Below are 21738 nucleotides of genomic sequence, written 5' to 3'. Positions count from 1 at the left end.
TGTTGATATAGGTACAATTTGACCATTAATATGGTACATGTAGATGATAACCAGCAAGTCAACATCTGTTAGTTGTGTGTCGTGTGAAGTAATCCTACGCATTGACATAACCTTTCAACTGGCTTACTTCAAAGATATGATGAGTACAAACAGAAGTGTACGGGTGGAAACATCAAGCGGTAGTATAAACCACTGTAACCTTAAAATAGGCTATGTAAAAGATATATTAATTCCTCTTAGCAGGTATTTCATAAATATCACCAACTCAAGATGTTTGGTCTCCTTGTATTTATCAGTTTAGCATCCCTGGTAAGTAAAAACATACGCCCTTTTGTAAATCAACACTATATACGGTATACAAACTACACGAGATATTTGTTGGAATGAGGTTGAGATCCGAATATACAGTTATAACTCTGGTTAGATAGTGATATTGGGTTACAGGGTTTGTAAGATACATTCTATGGTGCTGTAATGTCTGTATAGCGTTTCCTCGTGGCATTAACATAGATATACACTGATAAACCGGTTTGCCTGTAGTTAATCATCGCCATTTGTCAGACATGTGACAAAAGGCAAAAAGTCTCTCTCGAAGCAGAGAGAGCTGGATTCGAAAACACGACCACAACTTTTGAAGAGTATCACTGTGGCAGATATTATTGTCTAAACGTCAGATGATATATGCCCTCTAACTTTCAAGAACACTTCAGAATACATACAGAGACAAAATTGTTTCATGTTGCATGAATCATTTCCATTCCAGGTGTTATGCCAGATTCACGAAACTCCCCCCACGCCTCCGTCCCATCCTACCGACCACCCTCACCCGCCACACCCTACCGAACCCCACCCGCCTCACCCAAATGACCACTCTCCCCCGCCTGAAATCGATCACACGTTTAGTGATGCTAACATCGCATTCTACAAAGACCTTCCAAACGTAAGTACCCATGTTAGTGTAATTATCAAAAGGTTAGACCTAGAAATATTCTATTCTATTTCTATCTATTCTAACTTATTATAATTCAGTGCTCACAATTTTAACTATTATTAGGGACATTTCTAACCGCAGAGAGAACAAATTCTTAACTTTTCTTAACAACTGAAGTCCATGTTTCGGAGAAAAGCGTGTTCTTACATGTATTTTGATAAGCCTATGTGTGATTTAATTCCTCTTAGCAAATCGACTAAACGTTTTCTTGCTTGCAACATGTACAGAAGTTTGTATTTTGGATTCTTTAACCAGGTAAAAGGCAAATGTTTCTTGATACCAAACAAAATCGCTATATCAAACTTTAACCCAACATTTAACAGAACACGTTTGACATGCAGTTGACAAAATATGTGCGTGTGTATTACCATGGTGCTTATGATATATCTTGTGCAATTAACCTCTCCTTAGAGGGCCATTATTCTGAAGTCGGACTCGGGCTGTTACGTCACACAGTTGGATGATAGGCAGCTTCAGGACATTAACGACACGGAGAAACTACTTCGCATTGAGGTAGGGCTTACAATACTTTGGCAACATTTTAATCATTGCTCAATAGCTCATAGCTCAACCACTGTGTCTTCTATAGTCACTGGTATATACATATTTTCGTAACTTGTCGCAGTGTATATAGCATCGGACTTTCGTATTGACTGAAACATATTTATGCCGTGATCCCAAATCAAAATTCCCGCTCTTTATGGACCGCTTCCCCACGGTTATTCTGAGATTTCATGTTTTCACTAAATTCATTCTCTAATTTCGTGTAAATTTAGCTAGATATACCCGAAATTAAACCGAGATGAAATAATATGTTGTGAACAGATTTTCTCTCTGTAGGGCATATTCCCTGCAAAGCGTAAAATGTCCAACTGTATTTCTCCAAATTATTAGCAAGGCATGGTGGTTTTCCAACCGAATATAATAAAAATTTAACTACCTTGCCATTGTATTCCTTTTAACCCCACAAACTCTTGTATGTATGTTTTATTGTAAAGGGAAATATTGCTGTACACTATTTGCATGTTCCAGGCTGAGATTATTCACCATATCAGGACCGCCCACCACTTCCACATGGCTGACAACCCAGATCAATACAGCAGTGAAATCCAGACCAGTTGTCCCAAACTCTATGCCCATCACAAAGAACATTAAAACCACTTCAGTGTGGCTCCCGTGTAGTCTTGGTTTTATTTTCTCACGTCCTGTAAGCACCGACAACAAAGTTAACTGAATGATTTGAAGACAATATTTGTCGTCTTCAGACAGAAAATGACAAATATAAGCGTCATATCCGATATTCGTATACCATTCGTAGTCCGTAAAGGGCGTTCCAAGTCGATAATCGCAAGATCCATTTCTAAAACAACGTTTAACGCTAGCTCCCAAAGACAAAGGTATGTAAGAAATTATACAAATAGGAAATACAGCCGGTAACACACAAGAGAGAGGCGATCTTCAGCTTTCAATGATGCCGGGCAGATAGTGGATATTCCAGGCATGAATTCCATATCAAAGTTCAAATTCGTAGTCCATGAATGAGTTCCAGGTCAAATAACAATTAAACAAGGTATCTCAGTCGTGCTTTGATTGCAACTGTTCATAAAGGCATCATGCAGATGTTATGAGCATGGATGCCTTTACGGCCCCTAGCCCCAGGTTAGGCGGTATTAGATACAGTTCGAAAATGACGAACGTTACAGACCTTAAGCGAACAAATTGTGATTCAGCACACCAGTTGAGATCCTGTATCTATAGGGTTAATGGCGTTCAGACATTTCAGTTCTACACCTATAGTTTTTTTTTCTTCCCATTATAATTTGTATAAACACACTACAAATCGGTAATATTTATGTTTGCTTGAAGAATGACTTTCAGGTTTTGAGGTGAACTATTGTGAGCCTCCATGTAAAACCCGGGGTATCTACATCAGGGCAAATCCTCGTCTTGTCTGTTAAAGTACACGCATCTGAATAATTTAGTTATTTATTTGACTATTGTTTAATACCCTACTGAAGATAATTTTTCTCTTAACGGTAAGTTTCATGGATGGAAGAGTAAAACCTTAAATGGTCCGCCATAAAGCACCTTTGTCAACAATAAGAATGGATTCACTAACCTCGAACCGTCACAGTTTTGACGTCAGCTGTACTGTATACTGACCCTCCTTGAAACGTGTATGTGCTTCAGGAATGGCATCATTGGCTTTCTGCTGTCACAGTTTTGACGTCAAGCGTAGAGTACACTGACCTTCCATGGAACATTTGTGTCTGTGGAGGAATGGCCCCATTGGTTTTCGGCTGCCACAGCTTGACGTCAACTGTACAGTATACTGACCCTCCATGGAATATTTGTGTCTGCTGGACTAATGGCCCCACTGAATTTCAGGGAGACTCTTTGGCCGAGGTGATTAGCACGCCGGCGCAGCGCAATGACCCAGGAGTCTCTGATCAGTGCGATCCCTGTGAGTTCCCGACAGCAACGTATGGTTGTGGATATCCACCGGCCTCTGTCCGGTTTCCCCCCACCATAATGCCGACCAAGTGAAATATTCTTGAATAGGCGTAAAACACCAACCAAATAAATAAATTCAGCTGTCAACTGGATGAATGACCCTAATGGCCATGAGATGTTACAGCTTTGACGCCAGTTGTTCAGTACACTGACCTTCCATGAAACATTTATCTCTGCTGGAGGAATGGCCCCATTGACTTTCAGCTGTGGCAGCTTGACGTCAACTGTACAGCATACTGACCCTCTATGTGTCTGCTGAAGGAATGGCCCCACTGGATTTCAGCTGTGTACTGACCCTCTATGTGTCTGCTGAAGGAATGGCCCCACTGGATTTCAGCTGTGCACTGACCCTCTATGTGTCTGCTGAAGGAATGGCCCCACTGGATTTCAGCTGTGTACTGACCCTCTATGTGTCTGCTGAAGGAATGGCCCCACTGGATTTCAGCTGTGTACTGACCCTCTATGTGTCTGCTGGAGGAATGGTCTCACTGGATTTCAGCTGTGTACTGACCCTCTATGTGTCTGCTGAAGGAATGGCCCCACTAGATGTCAGCTGTGTACTGACCCTCTATGTGTCTGCTGGAGGAATGACCCCACTGTATTTCAGCTGTGTACTGACCCTCTATGTGTCTGCTGGAGGAATGGCGCCACTGGATTTCAGCTGTGTACTGACCCTCTATGTGTCTGCTGGAGGAATGGCCCCACTGGATTTCAGCTGTGTACTGACCCTCTATGTGTCTGCTGGAGGAATGACCCCACTGTATTTCAGCTGTGTACTGACCCTCTATGTGTCTGCTGGAGGAATGGCGCCACTATCTTTGAGATGTCACACTTTTGACGTCAAGTGTACTCAACCTCCATATCCAACTCCACGCATATCTTCCTTACACAGAGCATATTATCTATGAATGTCTTTCATCCTTTTGAACAGATTTTTTTTTAAATAGACTGATTGACGCTGTATTCCAGTACGTGATATATCGAGTATCAATACTATTCGAAGTCATTTAAAGTTCTCATTGCGGTCTATCAAAATATTTTGGACAGGGACAACGGGCACTACCGACAGGTTAACATTGGGAGTCAAGACGAAATCACAGTGTGACGCATAGGTTGAGACTAATTAACAATGAATCTAGGAACATTGGGCCATGCAAACCTTATGTGGCGAATAGATCAATAATTTAAAGAGCTATTTCAGTCCCAAGAAAGACCAGGTGGAAATAACAAACAGATAGAAATGATACTGTATGAAATATAGCTAGCAAAACGAAGAATGACGATGAATATTAGTATCTAATCCCTATAAGTGAACAGTCCTGAAAACAAAATCCTCGTGTTCGTAAAATTTTAATGATGTGACGTGACAATATTCCTTATGTGACCATGAATCAGGCAGATATGATGTCTTTTCCCTCGTCAGACAAAAATTCTCTGCCTTTCATTGGACAGCAACTGTCACGTGGAGTACAGATATATTGTCGAATCTTGCAGGCGACGTCAAATCGGTTTGCTGAGTAGGTTATACGTCCCTTTGTTGAGGTCCAACGATGGTCACAACGCTGAAGGGATTCACCCATACATCGGTCTTCTGCACTCAATTGATGGGTCTTTGCAGGATGAATTCGTTACATGGTGAATCAGTGATAGGATACGCAAATACACGATGGATATAAATATATAAATCCTCATACTGCGCTTGTCTGACGCCTCGCCCAATATGAGGATTAATGACACCATATGTTTGGGTGTCCTATCACTGAGTGACCATATAACTAACAGAATGAGGCAGTTACACAGGAATGACGTCATGCACGTTTGAAAATACAACGTCATTTGTGACTATACGTCAGTGATGGTTGACGTCAAGCGTTCTTGCACGACAGCCTTAATATAACTCAGTTTTTTTACAAACTAAGAAAGGAATTCAGACTATCTCGATTCTTGTCATTTAGCCTTGCTTTTAAGACATCAAGATCTTGACACTAAGGTAGCTCTTCATATCTATGCGTCGAAACAAACATTCGTATTCCAGCCGTCAACTAAAATGAACGTTGCGAGCCTATAATCGCACGGTCAATTCCCAAAACGACGTATAACTCAGAGCACCAAAGAAGTAAGAAAAAGTATAAAATAAAGTACGAAATTATGAGGGAATCATGCAAAGGGAAGCGGTCAACAGTCTTCAGTGTTGTTGAAAATACGCAAGGAATGCTCAAGGCGAACATTAAAATCGTGGTAAGAGGGACACGTGCAAGTGTCCTGTCCATGAAGATGCCATCCGTGGGGAAGAAAGGTCGCGTTTTATCTGTATGTCTATGGGAAATGAACAGCTGGAGGACAGTCTCTGATATTCAAAACAGATTATATGATTGACAGAAACGGTTTTGTTTTATGTTCGAACTTGCCATTCGCACAGCATCATGTTTTGAGTTTGTCTCATTATTACCAGACATTGTAGATGCAGATGGAGGATACCTCTTAGACACAGACACATAAACACAGATGAAAAGATATCACACAGATACAAGACCCTCATGTCCATAATATTCCCAATCCCGGCTGCTCGTGCCCACCCTCGTGTTCGGTATGATACCGCCCCGTTCAAACACTATGCTGGCCATATGCAGATTTTCCCGAATCTATGACCTATGTGGACTAAAACAAAAAAAAATATCAATAAGGATAGGTCCAGCCCTAATTGCGTTGTTGCTGTTAGTGGAAAAACCAACGACATTGGTCAATTAAATAAGACCGTAATCTATAAAAGATTTAGCAGTTCTATTCATCACATCTCCAGTATAACGTCAGCATGTTCGGCCTGTTGGTATTCTCCAGCCTTGCTGCCCTGGTAAGATATAACAACCTTTAATGTCACTCCTTTGTTCTGTGGCTTTCGATCAAAATCAGCAGGAACGTTTTCTAAAACAACCGTTACAGAGTAAAATTATTTTGGTTCATCAAAAGACAAAGCAGAAACAATGATTTTTATTGAATCTGAGAAAAGGCAATACTCTTCACCCTATAATATTATGCTGAAGGCAGAATTAAATGTCCGAGGCCTCGTTCACAAAACGTTACGTTGTTAAGTTACCATTGTTACCCTGTACAATGGGCCGCTTTACTTCGTTATTCTGCATTTGGGGTTAAAGAGTGGAGCAGTTCCAGTCAAACGTTATCAAAATATAGACTTTGAAACAGCCAACGGTAAGAATTAATTTTATCGATTGAATTTCCCCTCAGGTGTTGAGCCAGGATGCCACCACCCATGCACACCATATCCACGCAGCGCACTCCACCGACCTACCTTTGGTGGATCATACGTTCAAGGACACCAAAATTGTGTTCTACAAGGACCTTCCTAACGTAAGTGTGCAGACTGTCCGTACAGCATCAAGAAACTCTTTCCAAGTTCTCCGTAGCCTATTGCTAAGTGTTGTATTGTAGCACAGTGATCGTGTAGCCTCTCACTAACGCAGTCGTGGTGAGTTCGAGTCCAGCCCATGCTGGCTTCCTCTCCGGTGGGAGGGTCTGACAGCAGCCTGTGGATGGTCGACGATTCAACCCTTGCCTTACCCAGTTAACCCCCACCATAATTTTGCCCGCCGTCGTATACGTGAAATATTCTTGAGTGCGGCGTTAAACACCAATCAAACAAAATAAAAAATGAATCAAAATATAGATCAAAAAAACCGTTAATATTTTTGTATTTATTTGTTTCATATCACTGGACGAAGCCGGTTTTATTTATTTATTTATTTGATTATTGCTTAACGCCATATTTACAAACATTTTAATTTATACGATTTGGATCAGTGTTATAAATGATGAAAGCCTCTGACCTTCAGCAAGTTATTGACTAACGTTCCAGTGTGTGGCGTATATAGATATACGCATGTGATATTCGTGGGTGACAATTAATCTTAACCTAGCGACTGTATGAAAGGCCCCATGAAGAATGAGGCCGGCGGAATCTACAAATTCCCGAGCCAATTCAGATCGGGATTGAACTCACACTTCCTGTTACCTATAACAACTGAAAGACAAGCGTCTTAACACTGAGTAAGATCACATACCGATCTGAAGCAGGTTTTAAAGTAAGGTATGCTGGTGCTCCTGTATGGAATAATTTCAAGATTCATATATTCATATATGGTCAACAATTTTGCACTTTTCCTGTTCTCAGAAAGCCATGATACTTAAGTCGTCTTCTGGTTGTTACGTCACTCACCTGAACGATAAGCAGGTAGAGGAGATTAGCGACATGGAGAAGCTGCTTCACATCGAGGTAATACTTTCGTATAATACCGTAAAAGATAAACCAGTTACTCACACTGATATACTGTTGCTAACACTGCAGTCGTTTCCAAAATATCGACGTTGGAATAACTGATTAGACTTTCATTTAAATCAGCTAATTAAGTGAAAAGACTGAATTTTTTTTACAAAATAAATGTTAACTGATATATGGGACACTAAATACAAGATGATCTGATTCTTTCGATTCCTTGGTACTAATTAACGACACGAAATATAATGTTTCAGGCTACCATTATTCACCATATCCGCAATGCCCACCATTTCCACATGGCCCAAGATCCGGATCATTACAGCACCGAAATCAAGAACCACTGTCCCAAACTCTACGTATATCACAAAGAACACTAAACTTATACTTTCTCTGACATTTGTTTCGTGTTTTCTTTGAATTTATAAAAATTAACACGGACGAGATGTCCAGGAAATGTAATAAATCTATGTAATGTTCCCTTCTTTAAAGTGTGATGGTGTCTGTATTTGCTCTTGACCTAATGGTTGGCACGTCAGCCTCATAGTTAGGAGACCTGGGATCAAATCCGGATCAGGTCATACCAAAGACTTTAAAAATGGTACTTGTTGCTCTCTCGCTTGGCGCTCTTGTTGGCCCGGTATCATTATAATGTAACTGGATAGGTGTCATGTCTAGTGGCTTCGGTTTGATGCTTCAGTTTCGGCAGAAGAAAGCACAGTATATGTACATACACCGAAATACTCATTGTTGTCAGATTGTTAAGTAGTAATTCTAAAATTTGGAAATTAAAGAGTTTTTGATAAATTCCTGTCAGTGTGCTGCTCTGTTCAATTTTTGGAGAAACTATCGACCTGTTTAGAATGGACTGTTACTCAAGAAGGACATAACCATTTCCGTCGCTTTCACATTTGCTCATATTGGTTAACCTACAAATTCTCTCGCCAGAAAACTTTTCCTCTCACCATAATGCTGAACTCCATTGTTTAAGTGAAATATATTTCATGAGTACGGCGTGGAAGATCAATCGAATAATCCAATCTGTGTGGATGTTCAAACTTGCGCTTTAGTCAACAATTGAAGTTTTTGAAACAGAGGGGAAAGGAGAGATAAAAATTTGCTATATACAGAGTGGATGGCAGAAGCCAGGTCATCTACGTTAAGGCCAAGCATCGCAATAATGCTTTGCTCTAAACAGGCAAGTACAAATCACTGATAGACATTCTATAAGCTTTGTTTGCTAAACTGTCCTACCTGACCGCTAATTATAAGGCGTTTCATCAATCTTACATTAAACATTAATATGTTACAACAATTTGGAAATCGATAAAGGATTCCGTGTACACATATATCCGATGATTTTTTTCCAAGCTATGTAATTGTCCACTCTTATCAAATGAGAGAGCTATTTCTGGATTAGGTAACCAAGATGTTGAAGCCACTTTAAAGAACTTAACGTTTTTAAAGAAAGACATGTGATCTTAATTGGATATCATGCGCTTGCAACTGTCTTTTCAAAATTTTTTTAACATAATAATGTAATTTGTCAAACTTAATTCATGTAAATGCCTAAAAATAGCAACTTACACACCACATATCACTATGGTTCAAGAAAATTAGATCAACTGATATACGTTTCAATTTATCAGACATCACTGGTTACTTAGGTTAGAGTTTCTTTGAATGCTGCGTTGTCATCTGATTTAATCACAGCCGTGTGCGGAGCAATAAACCATTTCCTGGAGAAATTCCAGGTTAATGTTGTCGCTTTGGCCGATTTTCTTCAACTGAATGATAGCGGTGAAGCTCGACCTATCACCTGGTATAGGCTGGTGGTACATGACATATTTTGACGGAGATTACTGCATGTTGTCGGAAAATATGCTTAAAATCAACCTCATTATAATATGACTTTGAGTATCATATATTTCGGCTATATGTGCCCCTTTTTAGAAATGTATTATGTCAGTGTGACAATCCATACAGGATTATCCAGTTATAAATAAATGATAAATCTGAACACTAATCCTTTAATCCCTTATGCCTGACCTAGATCTAAGACAGCTTCGTGATCCTGGGGCCATGCATATATAGTACATATATGTACTATATCTTGGTGTAATGACACCTCCGTGTGTTGGTTTTTTGAAAGCACAAATAGTTTTTTTCTTATTACTAACCTAGTAACGATGCTTTACCCTCATATTAAGTCTTAGTCAGAGGCATGAATCAGTTTATGTGTCCTATGATACCGCGCATCGCAAATTAATTTAGTATCTTCTAATATTTCTGGGAATGCATATGATTCCAGCTAGTCTATGTGTGTGTCTACGATTTATTGATTTATTTTTTATTTATTTTTTTGAATGGTGTTTAACAAAATTTTTCACATACAGACAGGTTTATATAGAAGTGAAATCCAGGGTGCCTGACGTCAGTAAACCACAGACCTTCAACAGGTATACCTGACAAACCTCCCTTGATTAGTGCCCGTGGATATAAACTTTCTGCTAGCAGCATGCTGCATCCGGGCTCTTCTAAGTTTCCTCCCACCATAATTGTGTCCGCCATGGTATAAGTGAAATATTCTTTAATTCCGCGATAAAACACCAATTAAAAAAAAAAGTGTGTGTCACTTATATATAACAGCTGTTTAAACTGCAAAGTATTATCAAGTCATAATAACCATAAGCTTAGTGTGTTCATATATACAGGCTGAATAAATCATGTCAAAAATACAGTCTTTTTCTTCAACATGGCTGACCGTCCCGGATAGTATCAATATCAGTATAATGGGCGGGGCGGTTTACTTGCCTTCGGTAAGGCGTCTCAGCGAACCAGCACTAGATAAAAGAGCGGTGGAAATTCGTCCTGCTACAAGGAGGCACCTTACATGCACTCTAAGGACTCCTTCGTCGTCATATGATTGAAAAAATTGTTAAGTACGACGTTACACCCCAAGCACTCACTCACTCAACATGGTCGATAGTGCATGTGAACTGGGTACACCTCTGTACAGTTTATGTCATGTGTTATTTATGGTGCTTCATTTAATAAAAAAAAAAAACGATATAAAAAACCGTCGGAAGGGCTAGTTGACGAACATCCTCAGATTGGTCAACATACATTTCGTGAAAAAAGCAATATTGATAAAAAAAAAATCGGAAACACACAGAACAACACAAGAGCATAAGTTCACCTTAGATTTTATCGTCTTGAGGCCTACAACCTCTATTGAAAAGTTACTGATAAAAGTGACATGTGTACAAGAGATCCTACGTGAGGGAAAGTTTCTTTGGAAACAGATGGAAATTGGAACATCAAATTGAAACCTGATTAAAGACCAGGTGTGAGTTAGGTTACGTGGACGCCTACTCGCGGCGGTGAAGATATCACAAAGCTATCTCTGGACAAAGCAGATATAACACACACCAACACAGACTGTAATGTTCTCAAAGATAACATCCAAAAGCGTAGGAATGATACCAGTATATAAACCCGCAACCGTTTTCATATTTTACCAATTTTGATTTGTTGAAGCGACAAAGATTGAAGATGTTTACTATTGCCTTGATCTGTATTTCTTTGGCTCTGGTAGGTATATGTACATCTATGTTTGTTTATTTATTTGATTGGTGTTTCACGTCGTACTCAAGAATTTTTCACTTATACGAAGGTGGCTAGCAGTATGATGGGATGAAACTGAGCAGAGATCGGGGTAAAACCCACGACCAGCAGCAGGTTGCTGTCAGACCTTCTCACGCACGGCAGAGAAGAGACGAAGCCATCATGAGCTGAAACACACAGCAATTGGTGAGAGGCTCCTGGATCATTGTGCTCCACTAGAACTCTACGCTAACATGTACTTGTATATATCATATTATGACAAGGTGGCGGTGGGGGGAAGCGTTATGTTTATGAATGGAAGACAAATAATTTTATTTTCATGGCTGGATATTTGCGTTCATTGAAAATTTTGTATAATGTATTCATATTATATACAATAGATTAACAAGACTAGCAAATGAAAAATTTATTTATTTCATTACTTGTTTTAGCTGTCATATAATGGCTCTCGAACTGATTCACGGATCTGTACAACATTTGCTTTAGCCTACTGAACAGCGAGAGGCCTGTAGAATGTTAGCCTGTTACTGCAACAATTGAATACTGCATCATATTTGTGTTTCAGGTTCACAGCCAGAAAACCACCCCCGCGGGTCACACACACCACCCGCACGCCACGCACACCCAACACCCGCACGCCACGCACACCCAACACCCCCACCCGTCACACGGCTTACACACTCAGCACCCACACACCCAACACCCGCACACCCAGCACCCGCACACTACACACGGTCCGCACTCTACACCTGTCCCGATCACAGACCACACATTCAGCAGCTCCAATCCTCTTTGGTTCATGGACGTCAGCCATGTAAGTTTCACATGCCCAATACATAGTTGTTTCATATTTCTCAATATTTAATATTTGACTCACAAGGCCGATCTGTTAAAGACAACTGGGTTAACATGGAAGTATTCGACGCAGACTACATACGTCTGTCCGTTTGGAAGACACAGACTGCAGACAAATACGATAACAGAGAAATATTTGTGCAAAAATTTCTTCTGTGGACATTATTTCATTTTCATTTCTTTCGTGTACAAAATTAACGCCAGCTTTGTCCCTTTCACTTCTGTAATTGTATTTTAAGTGTCGTGTGTGGAAATAGTTTACACTGGCATCAACATACATTTTACAATTAACAGCATGTACTGGTGATGAAGACTGACTCGGGTTGTTATGGGCAACATATGACCCCTGAACAAGTGACGCAGGCACACACTGCTGATGGGCTGTTGAAATTAGAGGTAGGCGAATTCTGTACCGAGCAAACAAAATAAAACTGTGTGTATGGTAATTAATTGGCGAATATGATTATTCTTAACAACAACAACAAAGTCCCGGCAAAGGTACGAATTGATCTGCATGTACCTAATTTCTTATCTTGATTGTTTTATGAAAATAGGAATCTAATGCAAATAAATTTCTGAGAGTTATCTATATGGCCTGTCTTCCAAACCACATACATGTACATAGCTAATAATCTCCTAACTGTTTCGTTGTTGAGGTTTATCGCGTAATATTTCCCACTAAAATCTGCAACATATGCGCTTACTGCTGTTTGAAATGATGTAGCGGTTTGTGTGTTCTGTTGTAGAGGGGTCTACTGACGCATACCGAGCACGCCAAAGCGTTCATCCACCTTCACTTGAAGGGAATGTTAAGTGATGAGATCAAAAACAGCTTGTCCTACCATCCTAAGGCCATTGCATGAGGAGCATTAGGGTAATTATATTCCAGTTTTCTACAATACAACAACAATTAAGTATAACATTATTTGATACTAAGGTTAAATTAAAATGGATGTTATGTCTCTAGTCTATCGTTATGAAGATGTACCCTCTCATGGAGTACCGTGATGAATTATAGGCAAAACTCTTATTTCTTGATTTTGTAGGTCTACCAACTTGTTCCAGATTTTTTTTCCATACTATCTATCCACACAGATGAAATAAATGAAACTTTTTGAACCTGTGTCTTTTTAAAATCATTTTATGCTTTTTGCGTTCTCTATGGCTTTTTTTCTCCCTGACTCTTTCTCAGAGTTCTATCTGCTTATTTTAATGTATATACTAGTGTATTCTTTGTGGTGTGCACATGCACAACGCCATTGATACTTGTGTGATGGCGGTTATATTATTTTTGGAAGAAACAGGCTTACCCGGAGTAAACCATTCACCTTTGCCACGTTACTGACGAACGTGTCACATACGTATATGTTTGTTTATCTGACTGGTGGTTTACAACATACTTGAGAATATGTCACTTATACGACTGCGGTCAGCATTATGGAAAGAGGAAATCGGGCCGATGGAAACCCATGACCGCGGATCTTCCGCAGAAAGGAATTGAGCTGAGCTGGACTTAACCCACAGCGATCACATTGGTGAGAGGCTCCGAAGTCTTTGTGCTGCACGAGCAAGCTAACCAGTAGGATCGGCATATTGGTTGAAGGCGTGTGGTTACCAGCGAAGTTCGTTTGACTTTACACGAGGACAATGTCAACCGCATATTGCTTCCTAGACCAGAGATATTATGAAAATTTCTTAGTATAGAATACTGCTAAGGTCATTTTCACAAAATTAGTTACTAGTATGTTACTAGTATTTTTTTTTTCGGAAAAGATATTTCTCGAAATAAATAATTTATTTGATTGGTGTTTTACGCAGTACTCAAGAATTACACTTGTTACACTTATACGACGGCGGACAGCATTATGGTGGGAGGAAACCGGGCAGAGCCCGGGGGAAACCCACGACCATCCGCAGGTTGCTGCAAGACCTTCCCACGTACGGCCGGAGAGGAAGCCAGCATGAGCTGGACTTGAACTCACAGTGACTGCATTGGTGAGAGACTCCTGGGTCATTACACTGCGCTAGCGCGCTAACCAACTGAGCCACGGAGGCCCCGCTTGACAAATTGATAGATGTTTGATATTTGTAAATATGAAACTTAAAGATTATATTGATTGTTAGTAGATAATTAGGCAAACCGTGGATACCCGTAAATATAAAGAATACATTGATAATTGATTGATTTGTGGCAGACGGTGGGTACCTGTGGATATGAAGATTGTATTGACTGTTAGTTGATAGTTAGGTAGATGGCTGACACTGTGGATATGAAGATTGCAATGATGACTGGTTGAAAATTTGTTTGACTGTTTTTTGGTGAGGCATGTGGACAAGGCCATAAAAATAACCCCAGTACAAAGTGTACAAATTCCCTGTACAAAGTCAGTATATGTGTTTTACTTGTTTAGGTAAAATGTGGAACCGATCATGTTGGACAATGTTTAAACATGGAAACTATACACAGCCCCATTAGCACTATTTAGTGGTATACACATTGTCCTTTCTGTATGATAGATGCCGCAAGTTCGCCTGATTATTACCTTAGGCCATTCGTCGTGATATCAGTTATTGACCATATTGTTTTACTTTTAACGTACAATATTTCACAAGGGAGCCATGTCCAAGGGGAGCAAAGATGCGGGGGCAACATATCTTTTGACCCCTCCCCCCTCCCCCAACACTTTTCAGGTTCAGGAAATTATATATACTTGTAACACAAACAAGCCCCTTCGCCGAATAAAATATCACACGACTGTAAATATATTTTTTCAGTAAACTAAACATGGTAAACATGTTTTTTCCTTCCTTGGACCTACATATTTATATGTTTATGAGTTAGCTCCCTTAGAATAAATCCAACCACCTGGACATTTTACATGGAGTTTGACACATAGTTCATTTTATTGTTTTCTTTCTTTTTATGAGAGTTACTTCGCGCAGGCGGTTTATGAAGTACAAATGTTCATGCCATGTACTGAAATCATGGTCTTTTTTTTAACAACGATTTTTGTGCGTCGGTTTTGTATTTTCTGCATTCATGCGACCATGGCTGCAATTGTCGTAAGGTTGTGAATTTTGATTATTTCTCAAAGATTTTGCTTTTCCAGATCACATGATATAGTGTCACGAAGTTATATATACCTGTTTTTCCAAACTGATAATGTGCCAAAATTACATAGGTTTATGTAAGTTTGCTTGTTTTAACTTTCAGTACACATATAGAAGTAGCATATATTAATATATAAAATTCTCTCATGGAAGGGCAAATCATCTACAGTGTAATTTGACAAAAAAGTGGACTCATTTGTCCCCAAACACAATCTTTTTTTTTCTGATTTAGTGACTGTGATTCAATGCGATGACGATGAAGTTCTGTTCAGCCAAAAAAGCAGAATAATTAATATATTTGTACAATATATGCACTCATCGGTGTTGAGTTATTTATTTCATTATAGTTTATCGTCATACCAAGATCATTTTACTTAGGACGGGTTGCAAGATTCATCAGTGAAGGAAAGATAAGTAACCGTTGTAACCACCGACTTAGGCGCGTCACTGAGAATTCCCCCAAATCAGATGCATGACTTTTTTCTGAGCTAAATGTCTGATCAAAAAGTGTATGTGTACATGTGAATGACATTGATTTCAAGTAAGTCAGCGCGAATAGGCTGCCAAGTTTACCACCAAGGTCCAGTAAAAACATTAATGATTTTTTTCCCAGCGATTCTACTCCATACGAGTTAAATGCTTGCATTAGTCAATCTACACCAACCTTTCTCCGACATGCATAAATTTAATGTTGAATTCTGGATAAATTGTTACAATGTTCTTTGTTGACCATACATTCTTCAGGGAAATTGAGATAAACGTATGTTTCAATTTTTTTAGGCAGGCTTAAATAGCACTTTAAATAAACACTTTAATTGGCATATCTAAGATACGGCAAATCGCCTCCAAGGCGATATAGCTCCTTCAGAGCTTCCGGGACCTTGGCGGCCGCTGGACCCTCACTTTTTTTGCTGGAACTTTTGGATCCCCCATCTTTGAAATTGCTTCCTACGCCCCTGATTTCATATCTGATTAAAACCTAGAAAACTGATTCGTCTTTTATAATCACTTGGCTTGTTTGTGACGTTGTCGTTGTTATGTGAGTGTTGTAACTCACACTTAATGATGTAAACCGTGTGGACAAGATTATTTTCATGGCGACGCCAATTGTCTGCCACAAATATTAGCGCTTCAACGAAGCCTCTTTCTCAGACTCGCATATATCGCTTGTTTATGGTACTTCATGCTTAGTTCCTGCCATATATCACATGGATCATACATAAAATCAAACTCAGACGTATAGGATCATACAACTGTGTCATCAGTCTACGGACAAATTGGGAATCGAATATCATCTGTGAGGGTGCGGCACCTAGAAAATAAAAGATGTCGAAAATTAAAGAACTGATGTTGATCGAAGATATTTGATTCTTAGAAATAGTTTCAAAATGAAAACCGAAATTACACCACAACGGTCGCCACCGGTCAATAATTGCAGGAGCAAGTGTTTTAGTGGCCCTGCTCGTCCTTGTCTTCGACCTGCAAGGGTGTAAGCATTAAACCTAGCTGTCTGTACCGACATCAGAGAAATTACCGAACACAGCAGGACCTTCTGATTTATAAGAGACACTTTTATGCAGATTTCGGGAAAATATTTTCGTATAATGCAATGTCACAATATTTTTCTTCATGTAATGAGGGGGTTTTCTTGAAAGCTCACCCTGACAAGTTACTGCAGTATCCTGCCCAATATGTATGCATTGTGAGTCGGACAGTCGTTCTCAGTTCCCTGTTCATAAATGTGTGGCCCAAAATGCATCAGTTTAACACTTAAACTAACCGCCAAATCCGGTCTATTGCATCGATATCTGCCTATCCACTATAAGAAACCACACAGACAATCGATGGCAAATACGTTTTTTGACCAAAAATGCGGGTGAATGGGTTTTCAGTCAATTATCACGTGACATTTTCATCGCTTGTGATTGGCCAATTTCATAGGGGCTTCTACAACTTGGCTACTCGGAGTGAATTGTTCATCAGTGTCACATCCACAACGCTGAACTTCATCTTCTCGGCTTTCAAAAGTTTAAAGAATTTTTTACATATTTTTCTGTGATAATTATGCCCTATATCATTTTTTCTATGTATATATAGTGGCGGAGTTTATGTTCACTTTAATATGCACGTACACTGTAAAGACTTGTTCATGTTTAGATAGACGTCATCTTAAAGGATATCTACCGAGCTGACATCTTCACCAATAAAGCTTTTTTTCCATGTACATATGGTGGCGGACTTTATGTTCACTTTTAAAGACGAATACATGCAGAGACGACAAAGAGGAGATAAAATGGGAACCTAAACTCAACAACATTTAACTGGTTAAACATCTTCAGCTTACTTTTATTTGTAGAAGAGGTACATTGTACTCAGCTGAGGCGGCTCGTACTAATTCCCACTAATTACCATAGCTTCCATTTGACTCATAATAATGATTCCTACAACAACACGTCACAAGAGGTATTACCTAAAACCAAATGAATTTAGAAAATACAAATTTTTGGTGCATGCATGGAATGCCATTATTGTCATTATAAAGTTGCCCATATAAAAAAATATACACTAGGTATCATGCTGCATCTAACCCATATTAATTAGTCTCAAATACATCTGAATTGTAGCCATTGACCCAGCAGCCTCTCACAGATGCGGTCGCTGTGAGTTCGAGCCAAGCTCATGCTTGCTTCCTCTCTGGTCGTACGTGGGGAGCTGTCAGCAACCTGTAGATGGTTGGGGGTTTTCCCCGGGCTCGGGTTCGGTTTTCTTCCCACCACAATGCTGGCTGCCGTCGTGTTAGTGAAATATTTTTTTTTTCTTTGAAAGATGCATATGACGGACGTAAAATTAGATTAGATCCTAGAATGAGAGTTACACTGCTTAGTAATTTATCACGTGCGTTATCATGAATGTGCTGAAAATAGGACAGTGCACAGAGCATGTGCTTGGGCGGTCTGCATTTCTAATGGCAAGTGTTTCACAAAAATTCTGTGCAGAAGGATCTTAAATTTCTGGGGGCATATTTCCCCGGAGTGTAAATATCATAGTCTGCAGGTTACTGAATGCAGAACACAGTTTGGTATAGGGGAAATCGTTTTCCCCTCATCGGGTGACAAATCCACTGGGGTAAAGGTGATCATATTGAAATATCATTAACTCGGAAAAACAAAGCTTTTTTTTAAAGACAAAGGTCAATTTCCACATAAGTATGTGCTTTATTGGTGAAGATGCCAGCTCGGTAGATATCCTTTAAGATGAACATCTAACTAAATATGAACAATTCTACAGTGTACGTGCATATTAAAGTGACGTAGGCCTGCTACTATATATATAAAGAAAAAAAGATATAGAACACAGTTATTATAGAAAAATATGTAAAAATTATGTATAGTTTTGAAAGCCGAGCAGATGAAGCATTGGGGATGTGGCACTGACGGACAATTCATTCCGAGTAACCATGTTGGAGAAGCCCTTATGAGTTTAATCAACCACTAGTGCTGAAAGCGTCACGTGATATTTGGCTGTCATGTCAAAAAACCTATTCCCTGTCGATTGTCAGTGTGGTTTCTTATAGTAGATAGACAGATACTGATGCAATAAACTGGTTAGTTTAAGTGTTAAACTCATGCACACATGTATTTAGACCATACATTTATGACCACGGAATCGAGAATGGCTGCCCATGTCACAATGCGTACATGATGAGCTGGAAAGAAAACCACCTCAGGAGAGTCAACCATTGCTTGAAGAAAAATATTGTGACCTTTCATTATTTTTCTTCAGATTTATTACGAAAATATCTTCCAAAATCTGAATGAAACAGTCTTTTATCAACCAGAACATCCTGTTATATTTAAGAGATTCCCTGAATTCGTTACAGCCAGCTAGGCAAAATGCTTACACCAATGCAGGAAAAATGCATTTTCAGAGGTAAATCAACGTCACGAAAAATTATTTTCGGTGCTGAAAATTTTCTAGTAGAATATCATCCCATGTTACTAGAAAGCCTCAAAGCACCTTTCTAAAATAAATAGAGCTCTCACAATCAGGAAAAATGGGCAAGTTTATGGTCATTTGGGGTGTTTCGAACATCTCAGCCAAAACTGTCATGCAGTATATATATATATGTATTATGTAACCTTTGGTCGCAGTATAGGGCATATCAGAGTAAAACAGATACAACCCACGCCAGCAGAATGTTATGTTCTCATTGATAACAGCCAAAAGCGTAGGAATGATACAGGTATATAAATGGGCAATGGGTTTGTGTTTTTACGAATTTTATTTGTAGAAGCAAATAAGCGACAAAGATTCAAGATGTTTACTATTGTCGTGATCTGTGTTTCTTTGGCTCTGGTAAGTATATACATGTATATGTTAATGTGACAAGGTTACGTGGATGAGGTATGAAGGGATATACTAAAGATATCATAGACCCTTATGCTTATAACTTGTTAAATTTACTTACCTGGTAGGTAGACTATAGTTTATACGAGGTCATTAGGAAATAAAGCTAATGAAATTAGTCCACATTTTAACTTGTTTGATATACCTATGATAGCTCATAATCTGATTCATTGATCTTCATATCGTATTTTTTCATCATCTTGCATAGCGAAAAGTGTGTGTAATGTTGACCTGTTTGTGAACGACTATTGCTAACATCATACATGTATGTGTATCTGTTCTAGGTTCACAGCCAGGACGCCACAACTGCCGGTCGCACACATCACCCGCACCACACCCACACACAACATGTCCAGCCTACACACACCCCGCACCCTCACTCTACACATGCCCCGATCACTGACCACACATTCAGCGCTTCCAATCCTCTTTGGCTCATAGACGCCACGCATGTAAGTTTCAAATTTCCAATACCTTATTTATTTCATTTCTGCTCGTATTAAAAATTTTACACCCGCCTGTGAGTTAACCATTATATACTATGTAATACTATAGTATTATATATACGATTGTCTGCTTGATAGACAGAATTTAGACAAAAAGGTTAACAGGGAAATATTTGACACCGACCGCACACACCTGTCTGCTTGATGGATCGAATTAGAGACAAATAGATTAACAGGGAAATATTTGGCACCCACAGCACACACCTGTCTGCTTGAGGGATAGAATTGAAAGACAAATCGATTAACAGGGAAGTATCTGACACCGACTGTATATGTCTCACTGACTGATATAGGACAGAGCTTGAAAAGAAAACGGTTAGTCAACATCTTTTAACAAATACACTTGAATTTTCAAAATTCAGGTTATCTTTGTATTTTTCAGCCTGGTAATGTTGCTTTTTGTGTCACGTACGAAAATAGCATATTCACTCATATCAATATACTCCTTGTAACTGACAGCATGCGTTGGTGATGAAGACAGACTCTGGTTGTTACGGCCTTCATATAACCCCTGAACAAGTGACGGAGGCCCAAACAGCTGATGGGCTGTTAAAATTAGAGGTAGGAGTAAGCTAATCAAAATAAAACATTGCGGATGATATAATTGCTTGTAGAGTATGCTTGATAAGATTTTTAAAAGAAAGTTTAGAATATGCAATCCTATATGGTAGAGATATTAGTAAGATAACTTTTAGATAAGTAAAAGCATTATGGAATCTGAATGCAAAAGGATTTCTTGAAAGTATCTGTGTGACGTGTTTTCCAAGCTGTATATCTAACATATTTGAGTTATGTCTCGCTAAAATGTGTAAGAAATGCATTTGCTTTGAAGTGACATAGCGGTTTGTGTGTTCTGTTGTAGCGGGGTCTACTGAAACATACTGAGCAAGCCAAAACATTCAGGCATTTTCACGCGAAAGGAATTTTAAGTGATGAAATCAAGAAGGCTTGCCCTACCATCCTGAGTGCAATCCACGAGGAACATTAAGGTAATTACAGTCTAGTACTACAATACAAAAGCTAATAAGTGCAGTTTTATTGATATCAGGAACAATCTGAACTTATATGTTTCAAGAATTCAGGTCTTATATTTCAAGAATTATTCGCATTAATTTTAGACAAAATACCGAAGATGACCTCTGAAGTCTGATAAACGCTTTCTCTCAGACCTTCAACAAAAATGTATCTATGAACTTTGTATGTGAATGAAGTATTACCTGAAACGTGATGTTTCTATAAGCATTTATAAGCTGAATAGTTCTCTGCTCTATCGTTATACTTATTTACCCTCTCATGGTAGTGTTGGGAGAAATTATAGGCAGCACTTGTTTCTTGATTTTGTAGGTCTACAAGAAGATCTGGATTGTCATTTATGTGCTGTACGTAAATTATATGTACTATATGCACCCAGATAAAATAAATCAAACAGCCTGAACCGA

At 39.1% G+C, this 21738-nt stretch overlaps 4 protein-coding genes across 4 annotated transcripts; all 4 read left to right on the top strand.

Moving 5' to 3' along the window:
- Nucleotides 1-170: 170 nt before the first annotated feature.
- LOC135472856 (uncharacterized) lies at nucleotides 171-2152 on the top strand. The gene is made up of 4 exons (XM_064752565.1): nucleotides 171-309; nucleotides 764-940; nucleotides 1403-1504; nucleotides 2024-2152. The coding sequence occupies exons 1-4, from the start codon at nucleotides 271-273 to the stop codon at nucleotides 2144-2146; spliced, it is 441 nt and encodes a 146-aa protein (XP_064608635.1). The 5' UTR covers nucleotides 171-270; the 3' UTR covers nucleotides 2147-2152.
- A 4070-nt stretch (nucleotides 2153-6222) lies between these two features.
- LOC135466322 (uncharacterized) lies at nucleotides 6223-8441 on the top strand. The gene is made up of 4 exons (XM_064743752.1): nucleotides 6223-6356; nucleotides 6749-6871; nucleotides 7692-7793; nucleotides 8051-8441. The coding sequence occupies exons 1-4, from the start codon at nucleotides 6318-6320 to the stop codon at nucleotides 8171-8173; spliced, it is 387 nt and encodes a 128-aa protein (XP_064599822.1). The 5' UTR covers nucleotides 6223-6317; the 3' UTR covers nucleotides 8174-8441.
- Nucleotides 8442-11244: 2803 nt separating this feature from the next.
- On the top strand, nucleotides 11245-13394 carry LOC135462173 (LIM domain-containing protein A-like). Its single transcript, XM_064739562.1, has 5 exons — nucleotides 11245-11387; nucleotides 11986-12234; nucleotides 12570-12671; nucleotides 13022-13149; nucleotides 13322-13394. The coding sequence occupies exons 1-4, from the start codon at nucleotides 11349-11351 to the stop codon at nucleotides 13136-13138; spliced, it is 507 nt and encodes a 168-aa protein (XP_064595632.1). The 5' UTR covers nucleotides 11245-11348; the 3' UTR covers nucleotides 13139-13149; nucleotides 13322-13394.
- A 6234-nt stretch (nucleotides 13395-19628) lies between these two features.
- LOC135462152 (uncharacterized) lies at nucleotides 19629-21738 on the top strand. Its single transcript, XM_064739526.1, has 5 exons — nucleotides 19629-19742; nucleotides 20078-20245; nucleotides 20759-20860; nucleotides 21162-21288; nucleotides 21644-21738. The coding sequence occupies exons 1-4, from the start codon at nucleotides 19638-19640 to the stop codon at nucleotides 21285-21287; spliced, it is 501 nt and encodes a 166-aa protein (XP_064595596.1). The 5' UTR covers nucleotides 19629-19637; the 3' UTR covers nucleotide 21288; nucleotides 21644-21738.

The sequence above is a fragment of the Liolophura sinensis genome, chromosome 1 (assembly GCF_032854445.1).
Source record: "Liolophura sinensis isolate JHLJ2023 chromosome 1, CUHK_Ljap_v2, whole genome shotgun sequence".
Taxonomy (NCBI): Eukaryota; Metazoa; Mollusca; class Polyplacophora; order Chitonida; family Chitonidae; genus Liolophura; species Liolophura sinensis.
The sequence above is the reverse complement of the archived record's forward strand: the minus strand, read 5'-3'. Positions and strand labels throughout refer to the sequence as shown.

Bases quoted from the DNA above. Each gene is read 5' to 3' on its own strand.
- LOC135472856 (XM_064752565.1), top strand. From the start codon at position 271: ATGTTTGGTCTCCTTGTATTTATCAGTTTAGCATCCCTG. The intron at 310-763 runs GTAAGTAAAAAC...TTTCCATTCCAG, and splicing joins TTATCAGTTTAGCATCCCTG to GTGTTATGCCAGATTCACGA. The intron at 1,505-2,023 runs GTAGGGCTTACA...TGCATGTTCCAG, and splicing joins AGAAACTACTTCGCATTGAG to GCTGAGATTATTCACCATAT.
- LOC135466322 (XM_064743752.1), top strand. From the start codon at position 6,318: ATGTTCGGCCTGTTGGTATTCTCCAGCCTTGCTGCCCTG. The intron at 6,872-7,691 runs GTAAGTGTGCAG...TCCTGTTCTCAG, and splicing joins TCTACAAGGACCTTCCTAAC to AAAGCCATGATACTTAAGTC. The intron at 7,794-8,050 runs GTAATACTTTCG...ATAATGTTTCAG, and splicing joins AGAAGCTGCTTCACATCGAG to GCTACCATTATTCACCATAT.
- LOC135462173 (XM_064739562.1), top strand. From the start codon at position 11,349: ATGTTTACTATTGCCTTGATCTGTATTTCTTTGGCTCTG. The intron at 12,235-12,569 runs GTAAGTTTCACA...TACAATTAACAG, and splicing joins GGTTCATGGACGTCAGCCAT to CATGTACTGGTGATGAAGAC. The intron at 12,672-13,021 runs GTAGGCGAATTC...GTTCTGTTGTAG, and splicing joins ATGGGCTGTTGAAATTAGAG to AGGGGTCTACTGACGCATAC.
- LOC135462152 (XM_064739526.1), top strand. From the start codon at position 19,638: ATGGGCAATGGGTTTGTGTTTTTACGAATTTTATTTGTAGAAGCAAAT. The intron at 19,743-20,077 runs GTAAGTATATAC...TATCTGTTCTAG, and splicing joins TCTGTGTTTCTTTGGCTCTG to GTTCACAGCCAGGACGCCAC. The intron at 20,246-20,758 runs GTAAGTTTCAAA...TGTAACTGACAG, and splicing joins GGCTCATAGACGCCACGCAT to CATGCGTTGGTGATGAAGAC.